Source organism: Camelus dromedarius, chromosome 7 (genome assembly GCF_036321535.1).
Source record: "Camelus dromedarius isolate mCamDro1 chromosome 7, mCamDro1.pat, whole genome shotgun sequence".
Classification (NCBI taxonomy): Eukaryota; Metazoa; Chordata; class Mammalia; order Artiodactyla; family Camelidae; genus Camelus; species Camelus dromedarius.
Window position 1 is genome coordinate 4,458,410 of NC_087442.1, and position 25,817 is coordinate 4,484,226.

General features: G+C 37.7%; 1 protein-coding gene across 2 annotated transcripts in view; it reads right to left on the minus strand.

The window, feature by feature from the left end:
• Positions 1 to 25,817, minus strand: part of GALNT11 (polypeptide N-acetylgalactosaminyltransferase 11) — a 48,026-nt gene that overhangs the window by 16,037 nt on the left and 6,172 nt on the right. Inside the window, exons 1-4 of one of the 2 annotated variants that reach the window (XM_010991432.3) lie at positions 10,900 to 10,978; positions 10,439 to 10,771; positions 3,184 to 3,307; positions 1,706 to 1,872 (exon numbers count right to left, since the gene is read on the minus strand). In XM_010991432.3, the coding sequence (XP_010989734.1) occupies positions 1,706 to 1,872; positions 3,184 to 3,307; positions 10,439 to 10,733 (586 nt within the window). In that variant the 5' untranslated portion in view covers positions 10,734 to 10,771; positions 10,900 to 10,978. Of the gene's footprint in view, positions 1 to 1,705; positions 1,873 to 3,183; positions 3,308 to 10,438; positions 10,772 to 10,899; positions 10,979 to 25,817 lie in introns of those variants that run through there. The other variant, XM_031455754.2, reaches the window with a different exon arrangement.

The following is a 25,817-nucleotide window of genomic DNA, read 5'->3' on the forward strand; positions in this document are numbered from 1 at the left end:
ATAAGTCTTACTCCATTTCAGAATAGCTGAAACGACTATGCTCCTACTAAGAACTATGTAATAGCAGCAGTAAATGTGACCTTTTATTAATTTAGCACCTTCCAAGGACATTAAGTATTTTTTTTATAAATTCTAGCTCATTTACCTTTAAATTTCTTAAGAACTTCAAAGATCATGTAAGATAATAACAGTTCTTTCCATAGTTAGTATATAAACTATTGTAAATGATCATGAATTTCCCCTTTTAGATAAAATACCCACAAAGTAAAAACAAAATATAGGTTGACTTTAAAAAATTTCAACACCATAAATTCTCTTCTTCTTTTTTAATGGAAGTGCTGGGGACTGAACCCAGGACCTGGTGCATGCTATGCGTGCGCCCCAGCTCCTGAGCTACACCCTTACCACTTCAACACCATAAATTATAGAATTTAGTATTTAGCCAATCTTCTAATTGGTACAGACTCAAATTCATTTTTTTAATCATTCATTTTTCAAATTAAATTTTGTTTTCTATTTCTCCTGTGAGCTACAATACCCACACCAAGGTATGAGAACTTCCTGTGCACATTTCCTGACTATCGTGTATGTAAGTATACTGGCATACCAGTTCTGCCGCTGGTATTAGAGATGCTCAATAAATACCTGAGCTGTGAAAACTATGTGACTGACATACAGTTATCAGTGTGTCCCTGCAGCTGACTGTGCTGAAAAGAGAGGCAGGCTTGAGTTACGTGGACCAAGGGTCTAATGTCAACTCTACCGCTTCACAGGTATGGAATCTGGAGCAAATCACGTAGTATTTCCTCCTCTGTAAAATGGTGACACGACCTGTCTCACGAGATAGAGGAGAGCTGCATGAGTAGTGTAAATAAAAAAGCCCTCTATCCTGTTGTGTGTACACAGAATCATTCTTAGAAAGAGTCTACACTGAATTAAAGAAAGGTGTATCAAGTATGTATTGAATCATAAAATACTGGCCTTCAGAGATCATCTAAGAGCTTTCAGAAGGCAATCCACTTTTACCTGGGAACAGTGGATGTAACAGACTTACTAGATAAACCTAAGCCGAAGAATCACATCAAGTGAAAAAAGTCAGTCCTTACAGGTCACATGTGCATGATTCTGTTTATGTAACATTCTTGAAATGACAAAATCATAGACACAGAAACAAAATCATAGAGATTAGGGTCGCCAGGTATTAGAGACGGTGAGGGGAAGGAGGTGGGTATGAATATAAAGTGGTAGCACGTGGGAGATCTTCAGGGTAACAGAGGAGTCCAGCCTGTATCTGGATCGCAGTGGTGGTTACAGAAATCTACTCATGGAATAAAAGGACAAAGCACTGTACACGTAACACATTGTACCAATGTTAAATTCTTGGTTTTGAAGACGTAACCAAGAGGGGAAACTGGGTGAAAAAGTACACAGGAACTCCTTGTAACTTACTGTCAATCTATAGTTGTTTCAAAATAAAACAATTTTTTTTAAAAGGTAAGCCAAGGAAAAAATTTCAAGGACCAAATCTGAGTAGCAGTTTGTAAACAGATTACAAAGATAAGGCAATTTCTTCAAAATAACCCTATAATCAGGCATTTAATTGTGGTTAGCCCTGTTGCAACTGCATGCAGGAGGGTCCTCCTAACCATTATGTACTGAATGGTCAGCTCTGCTGATGTGCTCAACACTCTACAACACTCCTCACCGAAGTCACTGTCATCGTCCACGAGGATAATTTCATGAAGAAGCCGGGCTGGCGTGCGGTCAAGGACGCTGTGCACCGTCCGGAGCAAGGCAGACAGGGCTTCATTGTAGAAACAAATAACGACACTAGCGACTGGCAGATCCGTCGGGTAAGACTTGTCTTTACATCTGTGAAGACAAATATGGGGACATTCTGACATTTTAAAAGCTCAAGTGTTCTGGGTTGTTCTTCACTAAATATTAACTGCCCCCTTGTGCAGACTTTCTTACATTTTACCAACGTTTAAAAAAGCATTTAAGAAACCAGTGTGGTTTCTTATTCAAGAGTTTTACATTTATTAATTTCTCCTTCCAATACCTACTACTTCGCTTATTGTTTAAGTCAACTTTTTAAAAGCTTGCATTTTTCTCTTTTTTGGTACAGAGGTTACATAAAAGTGTGTCTACTGAAATCTCTACAGTTTTTAATGCAGCACTCATTAAGCTGATGTTCAGTTTCTTCTCCTTGATGAGGCTTCAAAAGGAAGTAACAGAAGTATGAAATTTGGTATTTGAAAATTTTATTTTTTGCCCAATAATAGAAAAAGATATTAAGTAAACTATGACACGTATCAGGATAATGGAAGAGCTTCCATGTAAGCAACTTTTGATAAAAAGGGGTAAGTGGCTTTAAGCCATCACAATAAAAAACCCACTGATTAAAGAATCAAATCTGAAATTCCACGCTCTTTTGCACAGCACACAAAGCCTTCCAAGGTCTGGGACCCGCCCACCTTCAGCCTCCTGCCATTCTTCCACCACAGCCCAAGTGAAGTGTCTCAGTCCCTTTGACAAACAATGCAACTTTATGCCTCAATCTGTTCCCTACGTGGGGAAATCCTCCCTGATCACTCTGGTCTGGAGGCCCCATTTCCTCAGTTCCCACCGCAGCCCTCACTCTTGTGGTACTGCGTTCACTCATCTTCTTATCTACCGCCCCTTCCAGACTCCAAGCCCTGTGAACCAGGGACTGTGTCTTACTCTGGTCATTCCCTGGGCCTAACGGAGTGTCCAGCAAACAAGGAATGAACAGCTGATTGACCAGAGGAATGAAAGCCTCTGAAGAAACAAAAGCAATGAAAACAGAGAAGTGAGATAAATAGAATTCTTCACTGATTTTAATTTCTTTCTGTCATGAATCCAATAATAAACATTTATTTATGTGCGGAGGGTTATTTAATCACATGCAGTTAGCACCTCCATCCTTTCCCCCACATGATTTTAAATTTCAAAAGAAATACAGCAAGCTCTGGAACTTTGTTAGTACAATCTCAGACCACATGGCTTCAAACCTAAGGGTAAAAACCTGCCTTTAAGTGTTCTAGTATGCTGAATAATGAAGCCTAATTGCAAAATGTTAACACCATCCCCATGACTAATTACACTGGCACTAAAAGTACTGTTATTAAAATGATGAGCAGAAACTAATAAGGAACATACGCTGCATTCCTTGTATCCGGCACGTCTCTATGGTAGCCCAAGCGGTTACTAATAAGCATATTGAAGGCATGTTTCTGATACCCCAAGTCTCTCAACTCCTGATCACGTTCATTAAAAATCATACCTGCAAAAGAGTGTAGTTACAGTCAGTGCATTAAAACTGGAAAGGAATGCTGCAATTACTGTTATTATATTATGATCTTAAAAAAACATCTTGGCTCATGCAGGCATCTCTCGTCTGTGTGGCCTGCTGTTGTCTATGACAGTACACCCTAACAAACCCCTTTCTATTCCCATAATTTACCTCTGGTAAATTCTTTTACCAAACCCACATCACTATGTCCCCATACGGGCCGCGCCACTGTGGCCCACAACATTTGGTGGCCCATACGTGGCTAGGACTCCAGGGGAGCCCTTTGGGCTTCTATGGAAGTCTCCTCCTGGCTTGACTGAACGCTCCATTCTGGACACCAGAATCATCAGGGCAGGCTTCCCTCTTCTGCTTTCCTTTCCTCTCTCAGACCTTCCTGCTGCTCCCTAGCATTCGGAAATTCCCTGAAGTCTTGCCCAGGATTGACGAACCTTGGCTGGGCTACTCTCAGAGGGCCCTGAAACTCAATCTGACTGATGGAAATGACCCCAGCCCATAGTGGTGAATGTACATGAGAAAGGTGTCTGTTCTTTCCCAAATACTCTTCTCTCCATCTCCCCCTTCCTCCATCTCTCCCTTCTTCTGGCTCTGGCCCAACCACATGGTGCACCTCTGTGCGTTCTCTATGCTCTTTGCAGAGCACGCCTCCAGACTGGCCGTGCCTCCTGCCTTCCATCACCGCACCAGGTAGAAGTCGCCAGTGGAAGAGTCCCCCACTTTTTCCCTTTTTGGCCTCTTGTGCCAGCTTTTTAGCCCTTGCGCCGGCTGGCTTCTCCTTCCTAGGGGACACCCAAAGTGTTAGAGCAGGCAGATAGCTAGATATGAGCAGAGAAAGGGGGACACAGACCAAATGGCAGGAATTAGGCAGAAAGGAGGGGCACAGGCCAAATGCAGGAAACCACACATCATGTGAGCAGCAGGGATCCTTGGGCAGAGAAAGAAAAGCTGGAATCTTTGGGCTGATAAGGGACCACACCTTTCGGCTTGGAGACCAACAAAGAAAGGTCAGAAAAGTTAGGAATTTCCAGTGTCCGAATGTAACCTTTTACTCATTACGCCCTCATTTCAATAAAATTAGCCTTGCAGATCAGAAGTACCCATCATGCACCGACGCCATGACACTTCCGATCCAGACTAAATAAGGACAAAAATCCCTCCTCCCTTTGGGAAGGTGGAGTTGGGATGATAATCAGGGAATACGACCCCAAACCCTTCCCTCCCCAGTGACTATTCTGCTCATTCATTTTTATACCCTATGTAACCAACTTGCCAAAGAAACTCAGGGCAGCCGCTCACCTGAGCCTGCCCGCTCTCCCCTGAGAGTGTACTATCCATCCTTTAATAAAATCCTCACCTTTACCTTTTTAACCTCTAAGTCTTGTCTCTGAATTCTTTCTGGGACGGGACAAGAACCTGGAACACCAGTTGCACCTATTGGCGACAAAAGTAAGAGGATGCCGGGGGTTTAGACTTTCTCTTTCTGGGCAATACTCCAGAGCAGAGTCTGCGCTGATTTCCTTCTCTTTGCTTCTTCTATTCCTTGGGGCTCACCTTTGGGTTGCATTTTAAAACACTGGTTTAAGTTTAATTCCCAGACGTTAAAGAAAAGCAGCTTATCTTTTTCTGTAAGGTTGCCTGGCCCTAATACCAACTTCCATATCAGGAGACCTGGCCCCTTGATGGGACTCTGAGCTATAATCACCATCTTCCAGCTTGATTCTTTCTGTCGCAAACTGGGCAAATGGTCTGAGGTCTCTTATGTCCAAGGCTTTACGGCTCTCTCTCAAAACTCAGATCTGGTTCTAGAAGGGACTGTCTGGTGAGAACTCATACTGGTCAGTCTGTGGCGGCCATGCATGTATGTGTTTTGTACCTTGTGTTCTGTCTTGTGAAATGGCAAATTCTGGTTCTGTTCCACCACGGAGACCTCTTGGGCAAATTCTTGTCTGACTGGAAAGATTTTAGTTAATAGCTTATGACTAAGAAAAAGATGGTATTAAAACAATATTTAGACACCAGAAAAAACTGGTGTAGGGAAAACTCTTAAACTGGTTCTTTTTGCATATGCAATTAGAAAAAACTAGATACTTTTTCAAAATTCTGACCCTGAGAGAAAATCTCCTAGGAGAGAAGAGATGAGAAAAGAGACAACAGGCAAGCCAGATAAGTGGCCACCACTGTTGCTCATTGTGACAGGACCAGAGGTGTGGCTCCAGAAATAATCCAAAACCCACCAAACCTTTTACCACTCCAAAAACCTCCCCTACTTATCTTAAAGAGACTTGTAAGTATCTTAAAAAAAACCAACCAAACAAAAAAACCTTCCTGATCCTGAGGGAAAACTCATTCTAGGAGGAACTTGCCTTTGAGATGCAAATATTCTACCTGGTCTTCTCCAGGAACCCTTATCTCACCATCTTCTTAAAATGCAAATTTTGAGAAAGAGGGCAAGGCACAGCTAACAAGCAGCTGTCCTGCCCTTGGGGATTTTTACAAAGTTTAATTAAATTATTACAAAACCACTGTAGGTTAGTTTCTAAAGCTCAGTAAACTAAATGTATTTCATGATCCTGTACAGAGTTAAGTTAATCTCACTGTTAGGTTTATGGTCAACTGCCTCTACCTAGTACTTCTGAGTTACCTTTCTCCACTCTAAGGGTCTGTTCAGGCCCCTAGTGATAATACTAGCTGGGATTCCTTCACCAGGTCAATTATTACCTGCTCTAATTTTGACCATAAGTATGAATTTTCTTCTAAAGTAACCAGATATACAGTTCTATAGGAGATTTGTGATATAATGGTGTAACTCTAGATATGGGAAGAAGCAACAAGAGGGATATTTTCCTGGGAACAGACTAGTAAGACAGGTGGTCTGCTGTTAATAAGGCCTAGTCCAGTAACAGCACATTGAGTGGTCTATCAATGAAATCCTCGCCTGCCCTAGGAATGAGCACTCCTAGCACCATGGGTCAAAATGGTCATGAAATGCCTCCCAAGCCATGGTCGCCAATTTATGACCATGAGGACACCTTCCATCTGCCTCTACAAGGATTAAGTTGCAAGCCACTGAAGTGGCACCCTACTGAGCTCAGGGCGGAGATCAGGAATGAGGCACTCTGCTCTGGGGAAACTAGCAAAACAGGCCTTCAGACAGTTAGATATTTTCAGGAGATTCTATGAACTCAAATTCTAGCATCTCCTCATATCTAGAAAAGCACTAAGATCATTAATGGTGACATCTACTTTGGCCATTAAGGAAAGCTGTCTTACAAAACCACATGGTTCTTAACATCCCACCCAAGGTGCCCGTTCACAGTAATACAGACTGAGTGCTGTACTTTTATCCCCAATGAGTCAGGTATGTCAATGCTTACAGGAAAGTAGTCACTGAACAGGTCTCTGACATTTTCTCCAATGCCTTTTCCTAGATCTATGAAGGGATAAGGTCCTTTTAAGACATTCTCAAATTTTTTGTTTTTACTGGGTTTAGCTATTTATCTTGGTATCCGCCTACTTTTGTGTTGTATTCCTCTCTTACAAAAACAATTGTCTCTGAGCTCCAAGATCTGTGATCTTAGGAACAAATACACACCACCTACCAAAACTGCTGCCACAAACCAAGCCAACATCCCTGTGATGCAGCCCTTGGACACTGCCAGGGTCTCCTTCCACTCCCACCTCTAAGGCTGCAGGGATGTGTGGGCCCCATAACCCTGGACAAATTAGCACGCAGGCAGGAAGTAGATATGGAAGAGACCTTTGCCCCTGTCCCAAAGACTTGTCACTGCCAATCTGTCAGGGGGAATGTTGGACCAACTGACATCCTTCAAAGTCCAATGACCCCCATTTCTGGGCTCTCAAATAAAGTACATTCTTTACTGGGCGTGTTTCCCCTAACAAACTGATAGCCCCAGGTAATGTCTACCTTATCAGAGTCAAATCCCTTAGCCCTTCGTAGACCCTAAACTTGTCACCTACAAACAATCAGAGATTTGTGCACAAGCCAATCAGGAACCTTGTGACCCAAACTTATAAAACACCCCAACAGCCGGCCCCTGCAACAGCAGGCCCTCAGTGCTCATGCAGGTACCTCTCGCCTATGTGGCCAGATGTTGTCTGTAGCAGTGTGCCCTAATAAACTCCTTTCTGTTTCCATTTTAAAAAAAAAAAATCTTGACTTTTAACTTCTTATAACCAATTAGCCATGTTTCTCAAATCTAGTTTGTCAAAAAAAAGTAAACTGAGGTTAAAGTCAAATTTTTATCAGTCTAGCTCAAAAAGCAAGTGTGCCTTAGCCATAAATGACACCTGCTCACTAGCCATTATCTTAAGAATATTTTCAGGAGAAAAATTTAACTATGATCAAGAAAAAAGAGACAATGATGATTTTTTTCCACGAAAGCAATAGATTATAGAACCCATATGAACAATAGGCCCCAATTAAAGGCAAGGTTTTTTGCTTTGTTTTTATTGAAGTATATAGTTGTTTTACAATGTTGTGTTGATTTCTGGTGTACAGCATAGTGATTCAGTTACATATATATATATATTCCTTTTCATATTCTTTTTCAATAGGCCATTACAAGGTATTGAATATAGTTCTCTGTGCTATACAGTAGGACCTTGCTATTTATAAAGGCAGGTTTTTATATAAACTCCTCCCCTAAAAAATTAGAATACTGGTAAACCTTTCTATAAAAAGTCTCTCGTTCCAGACTTTAATCAGCTTCAGTCAAGAAAGTCTTCCACAGAGCTAATCAAAATCACTGTAATTTAACATCCTTGCTCTAATATCATCAGAAACCTCACCTTTATCTAGAACAATAAAATCTCCTTTTGCTCTTTCCCATATCAGAACTTTATAGCCTCTCCTCACAGAATGACTCCCTTGTAACAGCATTTCCCAAAGTCTGGTCATGGAAAACTAATTCCACTGGACATTAACAGATGTCAAAAAGAAAAAAAAAAAAGACTTCATGGTCAAACAATTCACAGGAACACTGGCTTTTAAAAGTCGAGTAGGGTTTTTTAAATGATAGGGTAACTCCGACCCTTTAATAATGCTGGGGTGTGAGGGGATGGGATACAGAATACAGTGTCTCCCCAATTCATTATTTGATTTATTCCTATGATTTCTTCTAAGGGTTTTAGGGTTTTAGCTCTTACATATAGGTCTTTGATCCATTCTGAGTTAATTTTAATATATGATATGAGGGAAGGGTTCAACTTCATTTCTCTGCATGTGGGTATCCAGCTATCCCAACACCATTTGTTGAAAAGACCATTCTTTCCACATTAACTGCTCTTGGCACCCTTTACGAAAATCAAATGACCACAAACGTTACTTGCCCATAGATGTTACCTGACCACAGATGTCACAGGTTTATTTTTGGACTCTCAGACTATCCTCTGATCTACATACCTGTTCTTATGCCAGTACCACATTGTTTTGAATACTGCAGATCCATAGGAAGTTCTGAAATAGAAGTTCTCCAACTCTGTTATTTTTCAAGTTTGTTTAGGCAATTCAGAGCCCCTTGGAATTCCGTATTAATTTTAGAATTAGTTTTTCCATCTTTTCAACAAAGGCCATTGGGATTCTGATAAGGTTTACATTCAATCCATGGATTGCTTTGGGTGTTACTGACATCGTAATAGTATTTAGCATTCCAATCCATGAACCTAGGATATATTTTTCATTTATTTAAGTCTACTTTTATTTCTTTCAATAGTATTTTATAGTTTTCACAATGTCCAAATCTGACACCTCCTTGGCTAAATTTATTCCTATGTATTTTATTCTTTCTGATGCCACTGTAAATGGAATTGTTCTTCCAATTTTATCTTCAAACTGTTCATTGTTAGTGTACAGAAAGACAACTGGTTTTTGTGTTGATTCCCTGCAACTTTGATGAATTAATTTATTAGCTATAATCATTTTTTGCATATTCTTTAGGATCTTTTTATAAAGAATTTAGCTTTTCTCTTGGCCATTTAGGTTTGGCACTTCAAATACCTATAATTCTCTTAAGGCTTCTTTCAAAGGCAAACACAAAGTCCATTCAAAATGGTAAACCCAATGTTACTTCTTTATAAAAGTTTTATCAAAATAATTGAACAAAAATCTAGAAATTTGGCATTAATGTTTCTTAAAATGTCCAAATGGCTGTTTGAAAAATATTAGATGGTATTTTTTTACAAAAACTAAAGGAAGCACTAGCTCTCATTTCCTCATATAATTATAAGTACTTTTGACCTCATGTATTAGAAAATGATTAAGTCCTAAAAATTGATTTTATTTCTTTGAAACTATGATGAAATGAAAAAAAAAATCTGTTTTAACATTTCCTTTATAGTCTGTGGATCTTTCAATCTCTCAAAATCTCTTACTATAGGCTTTTACTCCTAAATTACTTACTATTTGATGTTTCAATGAGGATCAAATTTTTTTTTAAGTTTTAAAGATAACCAACATGGCTCATTTACCTCTTAAAATTGCTGAAATCAGGACTCTACAACTATAGCATTTGAAGATTCTTGCTTTGAAATTCAATAAAATACAATTTTTGAAGAATAAATGTTTCTGTTTTATAAACTATATTTAATACATATAGTCCAGCACCTTAATAATTCTTATAAGTAGAAATCTTATTAGATATAAGTAATCTCAGCTTATTTCTAAACCCAATGGTTTGTGTTCTGTTTTAATTAACTGCCTTTCAGAATATATTAAATATAGTCATCTTTCAACCATTCTTTCCCTAATTAAATAATACTTGCAATTAAAATCTTCCCCCATAGGTTCCATTTTTTTTTCCAGCCACTTAATTTTTCATTTTTTTTTTTTCTATTCTGGACCTTATGAGTTTCTCTCAAGTCTTCATGAAATATTGAAGTCAGAACTGGACAAAATAGAATACAACTCCCCACTGAGTCTGCAAAAGTCAGAGGACCTCAGCTAGCCCATGAATAAAATAAATTGCTGTGGGAAAAAAGTCACATTTCTAATCCTCTGAGCAATACATGATTTAAAAAACAATTAAATTTAAGCTTCCAATGATTAAACACTTTGAAATGCTGCTAGCAAAAATCAAATACACTTACCCAATTCAGAAGAGAATTTCATGTTGCCTTTTTCTGGATCTTCAATATGATTATCTACCACATCATCAATTTTGTTTGCTTTGAATTGTGATTCTAATACTTGACTTGGACTTCGAGTGAAACGGGGATAAAATTTTTTGGGGAATGGTCCGTGGGGTCCAGACCCCTTGATGGGCACATTCTTAAGTGGCTGAGTCACTTCACTGAAGTTGAAATAAACAAAAAGCAAAACTGTCCAGGTTGCAGACGTAAAAAGGCATCCATAACAGAAATACCGAACTGTGACACTTCCCATTATAGACCTAGCATAGCTGAAGGGCCATTTTCAGTTTCCTAAAAGAGAAGGACAGATATGTTAGACACTTCAATACACTTATAAATCAACTACCAAGTTTGTATTCACTGTTGTCCACACCATCAAGTGGCACTTTAAACTATTTACTTAGGACCCCTGTGCATACCGTTAACCAAGAGTCAAGCATAAGAAGATACATGGATAGCACTGAATGAAAAAAATAAAAGGATTCAACGGTTAAAACCGCAGGCCAATGTGTTAGTGTTCAGAAAACAAAACGGCAGCAAAATAGCTGACTTATTCATTTGCTCATGTTAATGGATACTTCTTCACCTCTGTTCTGGATTGTTTTCAGTTTGGTAATTTTTTTTAGGTTCTAACTTTTCTTGATGAAAATACAAGTACCACACATGTCATGACAGTACCTCTAAGGTTCCATCTCACTGTAAAACTACAAGACTATATCTTTTAGTCCAAGGATATTAAAATTTGTTATTAAAAACCAGCAACTTGAAAAAACAATTTTACTTTCCAAAGATTAAACTTGCCCTACTACCCACTCTAGATTCAAGAGTTACATTTCAAATTTAAACTGAAAGAGTTCAAATAATTCTACGTTCCCTCTCCTTATGTCTTATAAACAATATGAGATTGAACAGCATTTTTTCCCTAAGCTTTCTGGTAATATCTAGTTTTCATGGAGGCCCCTCACAACTTCCAGAGGAATTATTTGTAAAGAGCCCAAAGCACATCTGAAATACTTCACTGAACATTAGGGCAGAGAAACCCTATTTAAGTAATGTACACAAAGAAGAAATCTACAAAGCAATACTACTTACACACTACTTCTTTATTTCTACAGTATGAAATAATATAAAAACTATTATCATGCTCCCCAAATCAGGACAAAGCAAATCAGCATCAGTAGGCTCCAACATTCAGCTGTTTTGTACAATGTTATGCCATATGCCCAGAAGACAGTAAACAGCTCAATTTCCTAACTATCTGCCAACCAAGAACTGTTAGTTATTACACTACATGTCAATTCAAAAGCTTAAAAAAAAAAAAGAAAACAACACCCAAACAAACAAAACTCCCAATACTGTAATACCAAAGGAAATGACTACAGCACAAAAGGCAAGTCAGTACCAATGACAACGTGGTCATGTCAGCTGTCAGCACTTTTTAAATTAAAGACATGTACAGAGAAACAACCACTTTATTTAGAAGTGGAAGAAAATGTTCTCTAAGCAAGGTGAATGGAGCCATCAGGACAAATGAAAAGACAAAAAAGGTGCAAATTTGCAACCCTGCAACAAAAATGTTGAGAATAGGGTAGGAACATTTAGGTGAAACATTGGGTTTCAACTAAAACAATCACTGTAACTTCCTAAAACATTTGCTTAGGCATAGGTAAAAAGCAAGCAAACAAATATCATCAAAAATTAAAGGACTAATTCCTCAAAAGGCCATGAAATTCTGAAGTTCAAGACTAACTGCACAGGCTGCTCTGATTCCATAAAGGACTCTGCATCCACGGAGCCAATCCGTTCTTCAACTGTATAAGGAGATTTATATTTAGATTGTTTTCCTCAAGCCACTCCAGGCCTTCCCGCTTACACCTTAGCCTCCTGGACCCTGAACCCAGAAGGGAGCCACGCAAAAGCGGCCAAGAGGGAAAGCCAGCTAATCCCTTCTCCAATCACAAGGAGCCAGAGGGCACTAATCAAGGCCTGTTCCGTCAAGCAGCTCTAGACAATGGGAGACACTCTGACATGTGGTCCGCATCCTTTTCTTTATCCCAAATCCCACCAGCATGTTGGGCAATGTCCAGAATCCTTCAAAACCACAGCTCAAAATGCCTTGATTTGTAACCTTCCCCCACATTCTACCTAAGTGACCCTGCCCCCACCCTTGATCTCATCATCATCCAGAACAGATCAATGAATCTCTTAAACATTAAATTAAAAACTCACTCTGACAGAATCTTAACTCCCCAGCTGTGCTGTTCTTACCTATACTAGCAGCCATCCCTTGGCATAAAGCAGAGAGCGCAGCAAGTATCTGAGGAAGAGCTACCCATGAGAGGGCAGAGCAAAAGCAAGTCTTCAAGAAGTGTGCCTAGTGGGGTCAGAGTTTGCATCTTATAGACCACATGCTCTGACCACAAGGCAACTAAGTTAAAAACTAATCAATGACAAAAAGGTAACTAGGAAACTTCGAAAATGTCTAAATGAAAATTAGAAACTATCTAGAACAAAACAGTAAAAATACTACTTTTCATAATCTGTGGGATATAGCAAAAGCCAAATTTATAGCCTGGGATGCTAATGTTGGAAAATACAGACCACAAAACAATGAATTTTGAAAAATAGAATAAGCCCAACAAAAATAAAAGGAAACAAAAAGAGTTATATAAGGAATTCACAGAAAATGAAAAGGAAACTAGGTAACAAAGCCAAAAATTGATTGTTTAAAAGATCAATAAAATTAACAAAGCACTGGCAAGACTAATCAAGTAAATAGAGAGAAAGCAGAAAAAATTACACAGAAAATGAAAGAGGGCATAAATACAGATGTAGACTAAAAATAAAAGTACTGTTCATAAATTCTGGTGAAATGGATAAATTCTTAGAAAAGTATAAATGCACAACAGACTGGAAAATCAGGAAATCTGGATGGCTGTAATAGTCCTTTTGAGTATTAAACCATTGCAGAAACACTGCTAGACTAAAAAGACAGTTCTAGCAAACATGTGAGGAGCAGATGAATATAGTCTTATGTAACAACCTCCAAAGAACAGGAAAAGAGGAAAAGTTCTCTACTCACTTTCTGAGGCTATTATCCTGGTAACAAAACAAGGACAGTATAAGAAAGGACATTAAACACAATTTCAGATTACAAAAATCTTAAAGAAAACATTAAAACTGGAATCAATAACATTCTAAAAAATGAATACATTTTTTACAAGGCTGGTTCAATATTTGAAAACCTATTATCATTATCTACTACCTTAAAAAAATGAAGGGAAAAATGCACATAATTTGGTCAGTTGAGTTTGTAGAGATTACTAAACTTCAACACTCAATTCTTAGCAAACTAGGAATTAGGAAATCCTTAACCTGACCAAGAACACCTCCAGATACCTTACAGCAAAAATGATACTCAATGGTGAAATGATGACAACCATTTTCTTTAAAAATAGAAACAAGATAAGGATGCCCACATCACCACCATAAATATAGTATTGACAGCAGCAGTGCCAAACTACAGGAAACTCTAGAATGCTTATTAAAAATATAGATTCCTGGGGCTCTGTGCCAAATATGGTAAACCAGAATTTGCAGAGGTAATGTTAAGGAATCTATAGCTTTTAATAAGCTTCCTAGTTAACTAGGATGCATGACCAGATTTGGGAACCAAACAACAGTGTAACAAAAAGACAAGATTAAATTCTAATCCCATTCTGTCATACTTGTTATGCAACTTTAGAAAAATTACCAAATTTTCTTATTCTCATTTTCATCAACCAGATTCCAAGTTAACAATACTCTCTATTTTACTGGATACTTGGAATTAAATGAAGTAATAAGAATTATAAGAGATAATATATGTCATCAGGCACAACGATTAACGCACAAACACTATGATTCACACTAGACCAAGATAATCTCCATAAAAACTGTGACTACTTTTTCTTGTTTCTTTGTTCACTGTATTCCCTTCACCTAGCACAATAAATGGCACATAGAAGATGTGGGAAAATATCTACAGAATGAAAGAATAGAGTATAAATTCAATGAATGTTAACTTTTTCCTCTTTCTCATTAGGTCTAAATTTAAAATATGATATGGAAAGGTATTTGTGACCATTTGTTCCCTATAATGACCTACAAGCCCCTACCTGATGGTCTGACTGTATTTCCCACTACTTCCCTCCTCATTCATTCTGTCCTAGACACAGGGCTCCTTCTGGGTCACTAAGTATGTCAATCGCACTCCCACTTAGGGATTACGCATTGGTTCTCCCCTCTGCCTAGAATACTCTTCATCCCAGCTAACTTCACCTCTATTGAATCTTTGCTCAAATATGACCTTCTCAATAAAGCTCTATCTAGACTATTGTATTTAAAACTGCAACTCAACCACCGAAGACTAGCACTTCCAATCTTCCCTACTCCATGTAATTTACCACTTTTATTACATAATTCCTTATTCATTATGCTTATTATTTATCTATCTCCCCCTGCTAGAATGTAAGCTTCATCAGAGCAGGAGCTTTCTGTCTACCTCCTGAAGTATCCCGAGATTATAACAAAACCTGGCACAAAGCAAACATTTAATAAATATTTGTTGAAATTAATGAAAAAATTACTGTAATATGGTTAACAATATGCTTGCAAAATGCTGGGATTTCAAAACAAAGGTATCATTATCCTGTATGAGTCAAGCAACACCTTATTACTATGCATGGAGAGCATGATTACCTTATTTCAACAACAGTATGAAAACTAGGTATTAAAAAACATCAGGCTCTCATTTTCCAGTTTCATAAATTAACTAAAAGGTCATTGTGATAAAAACAGGAGGCTACTTTCCATTTTGTTTGCTGCATGATTTTAGGCTACCTCTTGGCTGTCAGCACTTAATGGCAAAATGAAAAAGGTCTTTCCTAAAAGTCTCACCCATAGGATCTGGGTAACGCTGTCCAGATTCTTCACAGAACACCTCACACTCATCCTCTTCACAACAGCTCAACATCAACAATCTTTGTCCTGAACCATAAAATGTAGTAATTCTCAACAATCCCATCAGATAAATATTATTTTTTCAAGCTATATTATGATAATTTTTAGAGAAAAATTTTAATGTAATGAATCATCATACTAAATTAAAGAACCTATAGAAATGAGAGGAATTTACAGAGTTAGGTCACTTTCTTTTAAATAATTAATCACAAATCTTCAGAAGCAAAAGACTTTAGAAGTCTTTTAGACAGGTCAAAAAGTTAACACCCAACTATAAAGAAGTGGAAACTTAATCAAGTGTCTGTAATACAATAAAATAACAGTTCCTTAAATGCTTAAGGAAAGAAATTAAAACATCCAAACAAAAATCAAAAGCTGAAAATTTAATCTAATCTATGCTAACAAGTAATGAATCCAGCATCTATACAATGAAGGCTTTTTGCTTCGTATTCTTTGCTATCCCTTCTATACACTCATGGCTTCAATTTCCAAGGCTGAAAGCTTTTAAAATGAAGGTCAAAGCAAACATTAAAGGTTAGTTAATAAAGAAAATAGCTAGTGACCAAATGCTTTCAATCATAAACTTGAATAGTTAAGAAAACTAAAACTTCAGCAGTTAGGTATCAAAGTAACACATTTTGCAAAAGTTAAATGAATAAAAGGCTAACCACCTGTGTACATGAATTTTCTGTGAGACTAGAGAGATGGTTTCATGCTTTCCTCTAGTCGTGGTCTGGTAGCTGCTCAGGAACAGGTGCCTTTAGTAAGCTGAGAGTCAGGCTTTAGCCAGGGACATACCAAAGAAGAATGGGGAAAGGTACGTGCAATGTGCTGATTAGAATGACAGACCACAGATTTAAGACAGACAAGGAGAAATGGGAGGATGTGGAAGAATGAGGCAGGATGAAAAAATGTGGATGGGCCAATGGTGGGGCTCAATGATTGTTGGTGTCATGTTACCGGAGAGTGACCTGGAAAGACTGAATGTTATGGCTGGAAAATCAGATGTCAATACTCAGACTTTGGAGACACAGTTAATGAGAAGGATCCTTCCTAGATACACAGCTGGAGCTATCCCAATAAGCAATTTGCCTGTAGTATAAGCACTGCTATACTTACTGTAAGCAAACCCCGAGGACAGGATCACTTCCATCTTTTCAAATCCTTTATGTTTAATAAAGTATCTAGTGTTAACAAGTAACAAATAATTGTTTGTATGATTTTTTAAAGTGCATTTGTGCTTCAAAAGAAGTTACAGGACATTGTTTAGATTCTGTGCAATGTGAAATCTTAGAGTATAATATGTGAGCAGAGCACATCCTGGGAAACAAATGTTTACTGTGAAGGAGGAGGAGGAGAGGAAGAAGACATCTAAACAGTTTAAATGGATAGTTTCATTAGACACTGTCATTATTATTATTATCTTCTTTTTTACTGAATTATAATTGACTTACAATATTATATTAGTTTCAGGTGTACAACATAGTGATTCACTATTTTTATACACTATAAAATGATCACCACGATAAGTCCAGTTACCATCTGTCACCATCTAAAGTTATTACATTACTGACTATATTTTTTTCTTTTTTTTTTTTCCTGGTTCAAAGTAATGGTTTATCTCCACCTGTAACACTAGCGGAGTCCAAAACAGACTCACATACATAGACATAGTTTAAATGTAACAAAGAAAGATTTGGACTATGTACACAGAAGAAGGGAAGGGGATTTTTCACGTCAATCTTTTCCTATTTTGCAATGCCTGAGTAGTAGAAACTAAACATTTTTTCCCAATTCAATTCAGTATAACTGACTGTATTTTCTATTCTGTATATCACATCCCCATTACTTCTTTTCTAACTGGAAGTTTGTGCCTCTAAATCTCCTTACCTATTTCATGCATCCCCCACCCCATCCCCTCTGGCAACTACCAGTTTGTTTTATGTGTCTATGAGAGTCTGTTTCTATTTTGTGTTTGTTTGGTTTTTTAGATTCCACATATAAGTGAGATCTTTCTCTGACTTATTTCACTTAGCATAATACCCTCTAGGTCCATCCATGTTGTCACAAAGAGCAAAATTTCATTATTTTTTAAAGGCTGAATACTATTTCATTGTATTATATAAATATATATGTCACATCTTCTTTATCTTTTTAACTATCAGTGGACACATACATTGTGTCCCATATCTTGGCTATTGTAAATAATGCTGCAACGAACATACGGGTGCATAAATCTTTCTGAATTGACGTTTTTTTGTTTTCTTTGGAAAAATACCCAGCAGCATATTTGCTGGATTGTATGGTGGTTCTATTTTTAATTTTTTGAGGAATCTCCATAGTGTCTTCCACAGTTGCTGTTCAAAAACCAAGCTTGTTTTTGCTACCATCAGCACCCACTGTTGTTATATCAAAAGTGCTTTGTGGCAAACTACTTAGGTCACAAAGGTCTAAAATCTCATGAGATCTCAATTTAAATTCCGGCACCATTATCAGATTACAGTGAAGGGAATTTCTAAATAGCACAAAAGCTGTCGCTAAGAAGACCCATTTTGAGATGCTTTTCATAGTCATCTTCCAGTAACAAAGAACACAGTACATACCCACTACTAAATTATTCTCAAAAAAGTAGTTAATATATAAAGTTCCCTAAGACAATGCCTGTTATACACTGTCACGCTACAGATGGATACTTAAAATCATTCCAGTAATTTTCTAGTCACAAACTATCAAATGTACTAAACAATCTGACATTTTTCTTCTGAAAATCACTAAACAATCCTAAAGTAAAGGCTAACACTGGGAACACAGTAGGAGCTCTATATGCTAGACAAGGTGCTGGGGATTCATATTTTAAGCTCTGCTATTATGCATAAAAATCAGAAAATCTTTGTTGAGCAGCCTGAGCTGGTGTGCTGAATTAAGAATGCTGAATAAGGAAGCACAACCACCCACACGGGGGCAGCAGGCAGCTCCTCTCAGCAACCCAACTCCCTTTGGAGAAGTGAAACCCACAGGGTTTCTCTGATTGAAGGTGCTGGTTCAATACACCCACGCAAAGGATGGAGTCACGGTATCTACATGGATCCCAGAACTGGGGTTGGGGGCACGGGCACAATGGGCCGGGCTCTGCCCCAGGTCATGAGCAGGAGACAGAAAGTCAGATTGGGGTGGCCGTTACTAACTTAATGCATGCTTAACTCTAAGTGGCTATTCTAAAAGATGCCCTGGGAAAAGAAAAGTGGGAACTTATGGAGGGCACCCTAAACTCAAGTCCTTATCCAAATGTCCAGATTCTGGGTGTGAGTAGAATTATCAAAGTTATAAAATGCTTAGGCAACAACTCAGAAAAATAGTTATTGTCCTCAAAAGTTGTATTTCTCATCACAATACAGATGAGCCGAAGTTAAAAATTAAAAACCACCTGAAATATCACCTTTATTAATTTTCTTTTGTAAATTCTACCAGTTATTTTTAATCATTCTACATTAGCTGTAAAATGTTATACTGCTATTAGCAATTACTGAAAAATACATTTAATAGACTCAGGTTAGTGGCATTATGGATAATGTTCTACTTATTTTATTAAAAAGAAATACAAAGATATGTATTACTTTAGCAATCAGGGTAAAATTCTTCTTACAAAGTTTTCTTAGAAAAAAACTGAAAAATATGAACAAATTTGGAGAGGATTAAATATTTGAAGGTTTCAAATGAAATATATGGTCTTTTAACCTCAAGAACAAAGGAATTTTAGCATACTTAAAGGAAGAAATACTTTAATTCCATTAATTTGTCAAAAGTTTGAGAATAAAATTTAGACGCTAAATCTAAAAGCATGATTTGAAAAACTTTTTCCTCTATGAACCATTATCTAGTCTAAAATTCACATGCCTCTTTAATGTCCATCTTTTCTTTCTTTTACTACAGACTAATGAGACAATTCTATTTAACTAAACAAGACAGCTTTCATTTTCCTTCAGTACAAAATAATTCTCATAATATTTAATGAAGTTTAAAACGTCTATCTTTAAATGTTAGGTATTTTCCTGTCAGTAGATTCCAGCTATTTTCTCATCAGTATACTCTATATTCCAAAGGGTCAAACAGCAAACATTTGTTAGCTTTTTCCATAAAAGAGACACATTCATATTTTAACTGAGCTACAGTCATGTAAGTACAAATACTGATTTACAACAGTGCCCTTCCTACATACCCTGTGAAATTACCAGGTGATGACAACACAAAAATACACATTATTCTCATTCCTTACCTACCCTGCAGACGAGAAGAAAACACTGCCACCAACATATTTCGTAATTACAAATAAGATTATTGAGTTAGGAAAGGTTCAGAGCAAATTCCAGACATCATATGCTCCCTGAGAACAATCCTTTGATATCCCTCTGATACTTACAAATTGATGGAAGAAAGAAGAAAATTTAATTAAACACTAAAGAAAAGGAAACTAAAAGGACAGACAAAATGACAAAGTAGCTAAAATAACCACACTTAAGACGCTGGCTTGGTCAGTGAATATGGGCTGGTAGAGGCTATTTTTTTTTTGTAATCCTTAGAGTTTTTATTTGGTTTGTTAATTAGCATGCATACTTGAATAATTATATCTACTGTCAACGGGTGGAGGCTGACTATATTCTTAATATCCTCTCTGATCAAATGCCCCAGTAGAAAGGAGCATCTCTTCCCGGTTAAGATCTATGGACAAAGGACCACAGCCTCACAAGGGCCTGTACAACAAACATTTACTTCATGAAATCATTACATTCAAGGTCACTCTAACTGTATATTCCGCTGTATGTATTAAACCTTCATTATTATGATCTGTCATATTTTAATTAATTCATTTCTGACCCCAGGTGTCTATTCAAGATTGCCAGGCATATTCAGGAAATGCCCTGACTGCAGTTGCTATTCTCTTGGTCAAAAAAAAAAACCCCAGCTCATATCAACACAGGGGCCAAAAAATCAAATATAGACATAAGCCAAGCAGATAACAGAGGAAAGAGAAAACATAAGCGTGGTGCTCCCCCACCTAAAGCAATCCAAAAATTACAAAAGCTGTTGATCAGCCTCAAGACTGCAACTTCTGACAGAGGTGCATAAAATGAATAGTACGCCACCACTTGCAACCCCCAAAACTATAAAAACTGTTATCTCTTGTTCCCCTTCTGACCCTAAAAAGGGATAGTAAACCAAAAGTACATCAGATAAAGATGAAATAAATGAACAAGAAAAAAATGGTTGCTAGAAATGTCCTAAGATTTACAAATAACTGAGCAACTAAAATGGCTTTAAGCGCAGTCAACATGTACAAGCATATGTACATCCATGGTCAACATGGTCTTCTATAGCCAGCTTTGTCCTAGGGTCCAAAGACATACTAGTGGAGCTGACCACACTTAATCATGGCTATTGAGTGTTTTATTCTGCTGGCATGTCATGAGTCTCTTGGGGTAAACAGTGCTGACAGTGCTGGTTTATGTACATTAGTCAAGTATGCAAGGTAAGACTAATCAAACAAGAACAAAATACTAGTCTCCAGGGTGCAAAATAGACAAGGAAAGAATGAGGTTTCTATCTTTTTCCCTCTTGATTTTAGAGAAATTAAAGGGAATTTAATTAAGGACACAGCTAGGAAGGAGAGAAACTAGATTCAAATCCTGGTGATCCAATGTCATCCCTACGTCCTTAATCACTCTGTCATACCACCTGGCAAGGGAGAGACCAATTATTTCCTGTTTGCCGCTCTTTGAAAAATGTAAGTCATCTAGTGCTTTTCTTAAACATAAATTTGTTTCCCACAAGATTCAAGGTATCAGTAGTTCTCCTCCCAAGCAAGATGTTTGCCTCTCTGGATTCCTATCATCTCCTAACATCTTGGCCCAGTAATTTTTTACAACTTTGTAAATTCTCAGGCTTTTCAGGAGCACCAATGAGCTTGAATTAAGTTACCCCGTCTGCCACTACCAGAAGCACAAGGCCAAGGTTACATTCCAAACTGTTGCTTTTGTATTTCAAAGTGAACAGGTTAGGTATTCCCAAAAAGAGACCATCAGCAAATCATAATGTGACAGAATTTTTAAGCCTTTTTCAGAAAACTCATTTCTGAACGCAATCTACAACCTCAAAGGTTTAGAAAGGTAATCGAATTGATGTGGCAAATGGCCAATTTCTATCCTAGCTCATCCTGCTGAATCAAGCTGTAGGAAATCAATATAGCAGACGGTGCCATCTGCACATCTTCTCAAGCCTCACTGTCCTACACAGTCTGACTTCCAACTGCCGGCACCTGCATTTCCAGCCTCTGGAGCCCATCTGCCAATGTGCAGGGCAGGCCCACAAACATGGGGGAATGTGTCCCTCCCTAAAGGCAGCCCTCAGTAGTGGACTGGTAAAAATACCAGCTCCTGCACACCCTCCCCATCCAGGATAACTCTGACACCTGTGTTCTGCACTGGCTCCCAGCACTCCCCAGCACAATTAAGCTTTAAATTGCCCACAGTGGAAAATGACTTGAAAATATACCCTTTATTGGCTAGCTTTCCCACCTCTCACCTCCTCATTCTCCAACTGATAAGTTCTGGGATTACTCAAAAATGAACAATTTGGATATGAATTTATATCTCAGGGTTTGCTTCAGGAGAAACTCAAACTGATAAAATCAGGTTTCAGCAGCAAAGGGACAGCTTGACAAATTCTTACATGTACTAATTTTTTATTTCTAAATAGAAAATTTAATAAAGACTGAACTACTATAGCCTTTGTTGCCTATAAAATGCAAAACAATGCATACAAAAAGTTTTTCTGACAAGTTACAAGATATTTTCACATTTGCAAAAATTGAACATTTCAAAGTGATATACTTTTCTAAAGAAAGCAAAAGCTATGAGACAACATACCTTGAAATCATTATTAATCTGCTGATAAATACGAAATATCAGCTTTAGCCTACATAATCAACTAGATACAAAAGCACAGTCCCGAACCTATGCACCTAGCTCAAAATGGCAAGAAGTCATAAAATCTAAGTTAAAAAACAGGGGGTGACTTCTGCTTTCAACTCCAACATGAAAAGAGCTTAGAAACCATCACTTCCATCCTTACAAGGACAAACTGAAAATCAACGACACTTTAGAACCAATCAGGGAACTAAGGTTACAGGACAAACTGCCACCCCAAACCCGGAGACCCACAGCTGGTATCTGTTTACCTAGAGCAGAAGCTGCTCAAGCCATAAACCACTGCTGAACCGGCATGAGTGAGAAACTGCAGGGATAGTCTCCTTTTGGAGAAGGGGTGGGGTCACACCTCTCCAGGCTTTACCTCCAGGAATTCTACCTAGTACGCACTATGAAGATGAAGATCCCAGAAAGATCCCCTATGACAGAGTAATCACTGCAAAACATGTTAACAGGCCCAGAGCCTTCTTCATAACAAAGGCATATGCTTCAGGGGAAAAGACACTGCCAGAGCTTTCTCCAGATAAAGGGCATTCCTTCCACTCCAGCCCCTCCTCACCTTCAGCCACACCCAAGGGGGAAAAGTAATCAACAAGGGTGAAGGCGTCCAGAAAATAGACTAGGAACCCTGCATCTAAGGAAAGAGGAGGTTGCAGGGAGGATAAAAACTACACCACTGAAGAACACATGGGAAGGTCACAGCTCCCAGACCCAAAGTGAGATTCAGCTGAAAGATTACAGAACTCTCACCCTCCCTCACACGTTACATCACACCAACAGGGCTCCAAATTGAACACCTGTGGGTTACAGCTGAAAGCGCTGCAGGACACGGACTCTCTTTAGGGAAGAGCACTTAGAAAACCCCAAAGTCAAGAGAGCAGATAGAACAACGAGGCCACTAGAAGAATTTGAAGCCTTTGGCACGTGTAGCTACAGCAAATATCAAACACAGCCAAAACCCTATTGGTTCCTATTTCCTAATATAACATGTCAGCCTTCCAAAAACATCATCAACAAAATACAAGGAATAATAAAAGATGAGAGAAAATACAGTCCAAAGAGATAAAGCAATCATCAGAACCAGACTCAGATGACACAAATTTTGGATTATCAGACAGGGAATTTAAAATATCTATAATTAACATGTTAAAGGCTCTAATGGGAAAAAAGATAATATGCAAGATGGATTATGTAAAGAGAGGCGGAAACAAAAAGACAATGCTAAAAATCAAGAGTGCTGTAAAGGCTGAGAAGAATGCTTTCCATGGCCTCAACAGGAGACTCCACGCAGCCAAAGAAAGAAGCTGTGAGCTCGAATATAGGTCAAAAAACATTTCGCAAATTAAAATGCAAAGAGGAAAAAGAAGGGAAAAAACAGACCATCCAAGAACTGTTTGACAATTTCAGAAAAGTGTGACACATACACATTACTGGAATATCAGAAAGAGAAGTAGAAGAAATATTTGAAATAATACCAAGAACTCTCCAGAATTAATGACAGACCCCAGGAAGCTGAGAGAATACTAAACAGATTAAATACCCTCAAAAACCCTCACCTAGGTATACCATATTCAGAAAATCAAAAGACAAAATCTTGAAAGAATCCACAGGGAGGGAAAAACACCTTATTCATGGAGGAAAAAGGGTAAGAATTGCAGTGAACATCTCATCAGAAATCATGCAAGCAAGAAGAGAGCAAAGTGAAATATTTATAAAGTATAAAAGAAACCCCACCACCACCTTAAAATTTCATATTCATTGATATTATCATTCAGAAGTGAAGGAGGAATAATGCTTTTCTCATACAAAAAACTAAGAATTCATCGCCAGCAGACCTGCCTTGCAAGAAATGTTAAAAAAAAACTTCAAGCAGAAGGAAAGTGGTATAGTCAGAAACTTGGATATCCATGAAGAGCATCAGAGAAGGAATGAATAAAATGAAAATAAAGTCTTTTATTTTTCTTATTCTTAAGTGACCCAAAAGACAACTATTTGTTTAAAATAATAATAGTAACAATGTATTGGGTGATCGTAGCATACTGGTAAGTGAATGAATGATAGCAATGAGGGATGGGAGGGAGAAATTGGGACTACTCTATTAATAAGGTACCTATGTAACACATCAAGCAACAGAGTGTTACTTTAAGGCAGAATCAGGTTAGTTCAAAATGTATATTGTAAACTCTGGGGCAACCATAAAAAAATGCTTTAAAGAAGTATAACTGATACGCTATGTGGTAGGCAGAATCATGATCTCCCAGAAATATCCACATCCTAATTCTCAGATTAAGGCAGCAGATAGAATTAAGGCTGCTAATCACCTGACCTTAAAATACAGAGATTATTCTGGATTATCTGGGTGTGTGTAATGTAATCACAGGGTCTTTAAGTGTGGAAGAGGAAGACAAAAGAGGATATAAGAATGATGCAATATAAGAGAAACGTGACCCACTATTACTGGCTTCTAAGACACGGAAAAAAAAGGGGAAGACACAGTAAAGGATTGTGGATGGCTTCTAGAAACTTAAGAGCAAGGAAATGGATTCTCCCCTAGAACCTCCTGAAAGCAAAACAGCTCAGCCAATACCTTAAGTTTAGCCCACTGAGACCCATTTCAAACCTCTGACCCACAGAACTGTAAGATAATAAATTGTGTTGTTCTGTATCACTGAGTTTGTGTTCCTTTGTCATAGCAGCAATAGAAAACTAATACAGGCTGAGGGAGGAGACAGAGTTCATAAAACCCTATAAATGAATCACGTAAAATGCTCAATTAAAAGGAAACAAACAAAAAAGCAATAAACATAAAACAGTAACAAACAAGGAAGATCAACAATCACTTCAAATGTGAATGGTCTCAATACAGTAATTAAAAGAGGGATTATCACAGTGGACAAAACAAGATCCAACTATATGTTGTTTACAACCAACTAACCTTAAACATAAAAACTCAGATATGTTAAAAGTAAAAGGATGGAAAGCTATACCATGCTAACCCTAATCAAAAGAAAGCTGGAGATTTTACATTAATTTCAGACAAAGCAAACTCTGTCTGATAATTAGGGACAAAAAGGGTCATTATATAACAAAGTCAATTCTCCAAGAAGGCGTAACAATCTTAAACATGTGTACACCTAACAAGAGGGTATCAAAACACATGGAACAAAAACTGAGAAAAATGACAAGAGAAAGACACAAATTCACTAATATAGTTGAGGACTTCAACAACACTGTCAGTAACTGACAGATTGAGCAGACAAAAAACCGAATAGATGACCTGAGCAACACTATCAATCAAGTTGATCTAACTGACATTTATAGAAAACTCCATCCAACAAAAGTTAAAAATACATTCT